This window comes from Austrofundulus limnaeus, unplaced genomic scaffold (assembly GCF_001266775.1).
Source record: "Austrofundulus limnaeus strain Quisiro unplaced genomic scaffold, Austrofundulus_limnaeus-1.0 Scaffold568, whole genome shotgun sequence".
Taxonomy (NCBI): Eukaryota; Metazoa; Chordata; class Actinopteri; order Cyprinodontiformes; family Rivulidae; genus Austrofundulus; species Austrofundulus limnaeus.
In genome coordinates, this window is record NW_013952970.1 from 168,234 (window position 1) to 169,970 (window position 1,737).

Sequence of the window (1,737 nt, forward strand, 5' to 3'; positions counted from 1 at the left end):
TGGTTTAGTTTGGTTTGTTTTTTGGTTTGGTTTAGTTTGGTTTGTTTTTTGGTTTGGTTTAGTTTGGTTTGGTTTTTGGTTTGGTTTGGTTTTTGGTTTTTGGTTTGGTTTAGTTTATTTTAGTTTCAAACGAAACATATTCACATTCGCAAATTCAGATATAATTTTTGCTATTTGTTTGAAAAAGGAGGTAGGCAGAAGTATGAACTTATTTAATCCTGCCCCCTTTTAAATGTCTTCCTTTTACAAGTTATTCTTTTTGTTAAGAAAAAAAATTAATTCAGTTTATTGATCCCAGAGGGAAATTACATAAATAAATAAAAAAATAGAAAATAAAGTCTCTTTAAAGCCTCCTACCATTTCAGACACTCCCACTTCAGCACATCTTAACAACAATACTTCATGGTAGCAGTGCTCTGTGGGGCAGGATCTCTTCTGCTGACTGAGCTTTAAGGAGGAGCTTTGTACAAATAGGCGGAGCTTTGTAGCAGCAAGTGTTTAGGCAGCTCTACATGACGACCACAGGAGATCCAAGGATTTCTCAAAGAGGAATGAATGAGTCAAAGCAACACTCTGGGTGTTTTTGATGAGGGAATGACATAACGTGACAAAAAAGTTAATTTAGCCGACCCCCCCCCAACTATAATCAAACTTCCTGGTGATTGGTCCTTCCCTCTTTTTGTTCCTGTGATCCTCTGATTGGATTCCTGAAATGCTGACAGGAAACAAGCACACCTTCCACCCTGTCTGTCCTGCTTTAGTTCAGTGTTATCAGAGAAACCATTTGAAGTGTTTGAATCTGAAACGTGAAGAATTTCAGACTGCATCACAGCTGGAGCTGATCAACATCTGGAGCTTGAGTCCCAGTGTTCTTCCTGAGGACTTACATGATTCTTCTGTTCCCTCCCTGATAACCCGTCTGTCTTCTTGTCTTGTAGGAGAATCTGGTCTGGGGAAGTCCACGCTGATGAACTCACTCTTCCTCACAGACTTGTACTCTCCTGAATATCCAGGTCCTTCTCATCGAATCAACAAAACCGTGCAGGTGAACACTTTTTTGTTCTTATGCTTATCATTTACACTGCAGAAGTTCTTACATTCAACACCAAGCACCAAGTTTAGAGTAGAGCAACGATGTGTGTGATTTGGAACAACTTTTCAGTCAGTTTTTTTCAGTAAATGATTTGTGTAGAACACAGAGAAATATAAGAACAGAAACAAAACACAACAAGAGTTGTGTTCTTCATCGTTTCGACAAACTCTTCCAGGCAAACCATTTAAGATTTTATCTTATTAATGTTAACTTTGTGTTAGAGCAGCTGAACGAATAGCTTTAGAGAAAATAACAAATCAGATTGTTGGAGTTTGTAAAGTCAAACTTTGAGGATGATGTGAAAGTGAACCTGGAACCTGTGAAGCTGCTGCAGGATGTAATGTAATTAAAGGTGGAAGATACATGATTAAACTCGTATGCATCCAGTGGGCATTTCTGAGTCTGTTTCTAATTGCAGAATTATCAAACTCTAGTGGGCACTAATAAAAGGTTTATATGTAAAAAAAAATGCTAATGCTGATTTTTACTAAATTTATTACTCAGGTTGAAGACCATAAACTGACATGTTCTGTACAATATAGAAATAAAGTGGACGTGGCTATTAGGGTTTCAAACCTTCCATTCAATAGCATAAACATAAAACATGTTTGTTTCAAAAGCATTAATATCAGCTCATCTCTAAC

General features: G+C 37.2%; 1 protein-coding gene across 1 annotated transcript in view; it reads left to right on the forward strand.

Annotated features, from left to right (window-relative positions):
* LOC106530856 (septin-7) overlaps nucleotides 1-1,737 on the forward strand; it is a gene marked incomplete at its 3' end in the record, with an annotated part of 78,921 nt that overhangs the window by 54,974 nt on the left and 22,210 nt on the right. Inside the window, 1 exon segment of the mRNA XM_014026565.1 lies at nucleotides 939-1,045. Coding sequence (XP_013882019.1) covers nucleotides 939-1,045 — 107 coding nt within the window.